The sequence below is a fragment of the Propithecus coquereli genome, unplaced genomic scaffold (assembly GCF_000956105.1).
Source record: "Propithecus coquereli isolate 6110/MARCELLA unplaced genomic scaffold, Pcoq_1.0 Scaffold19027, whole genome shotgun sequence".
In the NCBI taxonomy this organism is placed as follows: Eukaryota; Metazoa; Chordata; class Mammalia; order Primates; family Indriidae; genus Propithecus; species Propithecus coquereli.
Window position 1 is genome coordinate 1 of NW_012143888.1, and position 2005 is coordinate 2005.

Here is a 2005-nt window from a genome sequence, read left to right on the forward strand (position 1 = left end):
TCTTGACTGGCCTCAGTGGGATTGGGGAGGAGTAAACGAGTTGACTGACTGACCCCTTCTGTTACACTGGGGCCTCCAGAGAGCAGTTCGGCATGATTTTAAGAAGCTGGGGCTGCTACTGGGCCTCCAGTGCTAAGATGTACACAGGCCTCCTGTCCAGTGTTTCCCAGGCCTTCTCTCTGTTAACCATGATGCTCAGCCTCAACATCAAACCATTCTAACATGGTTTGAGGACCTGACACTACTGGGGGTACAGTAGGGTGCTGGGGCTGGGTGTGGCTAAGTTGCCAGGCTGAAGCTGACTGCTGGTGTTTGAGGTGGCTGATTCATGGAGTTGAGCCACACTGTTTGGAGTGAGCACAGGGGTCTCCTCACCCACGAGATGTAACAGCTGGAAGGCAGTGAGCCAGGCCCCCGGGATGGCTGCAGCCTGGGTCAGGGACAGTCCCTCTGGGATAGGCATGAGGAGCCCTTCGGGGATGGTGACATACTGAGCCTGGCCCCCACCGGGCAGCAGAGCCATGGCTGGGTCCCCAATCTTCCAGTGCCCCCGGCAGCCAGGCCCCAGCTCTGCCACGTGTCCAGATGCCTCGAGTCCCAAAATGGTCCTGGCTCCTGGGGGCGGGGCATACTGGCCTTGTCTCTGCAGAGAAAGAGGTACACTAAGTGGTAAGCATCATCAGAAATCTGTGTGTCACCATCTCTGACCCCCCTTCAAATATGCCCCTCTTTTTCTCAGAAAATTCAGGATGAAGTCAGGTTTTTTAAACACAGGAAAAAGGAGAAGAAAAGTAGTTTGTTTTATTCAAATAAGAGACTGCAGCTAACATAATTAGCGGATGTCATACCTGGTAGGGTCCTTTGCTATTTACCTCTATAAACCCTTTGTCTTACAAATGGCGAACCTGATGCCAGGCTCAAGGTCGAAAAGTAAATTAGCAATGAGATTAGGAACAAAACCGTGGACTCTTAATGATGGTTCGTATATATCAAGTGTCAGGGTCTGTACACTCATTTCAGTTCGCAGACAATTTCGACCAGAGGGATGTACCAGAACCACCTGAAGAGCTTTTTCAAAATACACTTGCCTGGGCCCACATTTATTTTGAAAAAGTGTCCCAGGTGATTCTGATGCACATGTCTGAATGGCCCCAACCGATGCAGCTGGCCCAGTTTAGTGAGTCAATATCAGACAGAAGAAAATTCTTGGAGTACTGTCCCCTGCCAACTCTGCGACCCTCAGAGTAGAAAGAGTTAAACTTTGGAGCCATAAACCCCTCAGCTTGAATCACAGCTCCTCTGATTGCTAGAGTTGTGGCCTTGGGCTTATTGCTTAACCTCTAACCTTCAGTCTCTTTTTCTGTAGAATAGAAATGGGAAACAGCGTGGCCAGAGGAGTAAATGAGATAGCGGCAGTGTCCCTCCCCGCCCCCCACACCCTTTGCAAATGGTAATTCCCTTCTCTTTATAGGGAGGCCGGAGCAGACCATGGACTAACACAGCGTGAATTCTGTTTTGCAAATACCACCTTATTTTGTTTTGTTAAAGGAAGGGGACTAACTGGGCTTAGGTCTCAGAGCCCCCAGCACACTTGTCTTGCAAAGTATTACTAACAGTGCCCTAGGTCACGCCTTCATCCGTCTGGTCAATGTTTGCCGAAGGCTGCGGTGAGGGAGGCTGCAGTCCCGCCCTGCGCCAGTCGCGGCTGGCCCCCGGGTACCTGGACTAAGTCCGCCCGGTTCAGGGCGCTGGCCGCCACCTTTAGGAGGACTTCGCCCTCCCCCGGGCTCGGCTTCGGCACCTCCTTCAGGTAGAGGTTTTCTGGTCCTCCGGGTTCGTCAAAGTGCACGGCCAACATGTTCCCTACGGACACAGAGTGGGCCAGGGCGGGGGCCGAGGGCCTCGCTGAGCGCAGTCCCCCTGCCGCCAGCGCCCCACCTCGCTGGTCTCCCGCCCAGCCTCCCGCCCCGCCCTCCTGCCTTCGCGGTCCCCTGTCGCCTGCAGA

General features: G+C 53.8%; 1 protein-coding gene across 1 annotated transcript; it reads right to left on the bottom strand.

Annotated features, from left to right (window-relative positions):
• Positions 1-241: 241 nt before the first annotated feature.
• Positions 242-1909, bottom strand: LOC105809194 (quinone oxidoreductase PIG3-like). The gene is made up of 2 exons (XM_012642954.1): positions 1721-1909; positions 242-643 (listed from the first exon to the last, which is right to left on the bottom strand). Exons 1-2 carry the CDS (start codon positions 1856-1858, stop codon positions 242-244), a joined length of 540 nt encoding a protein of 179 aa, XP_012498408.1. The 5' UTR covers positions 1859-1909.
• Positions 1910-2005: the final 96 nt, after the last annotated feature.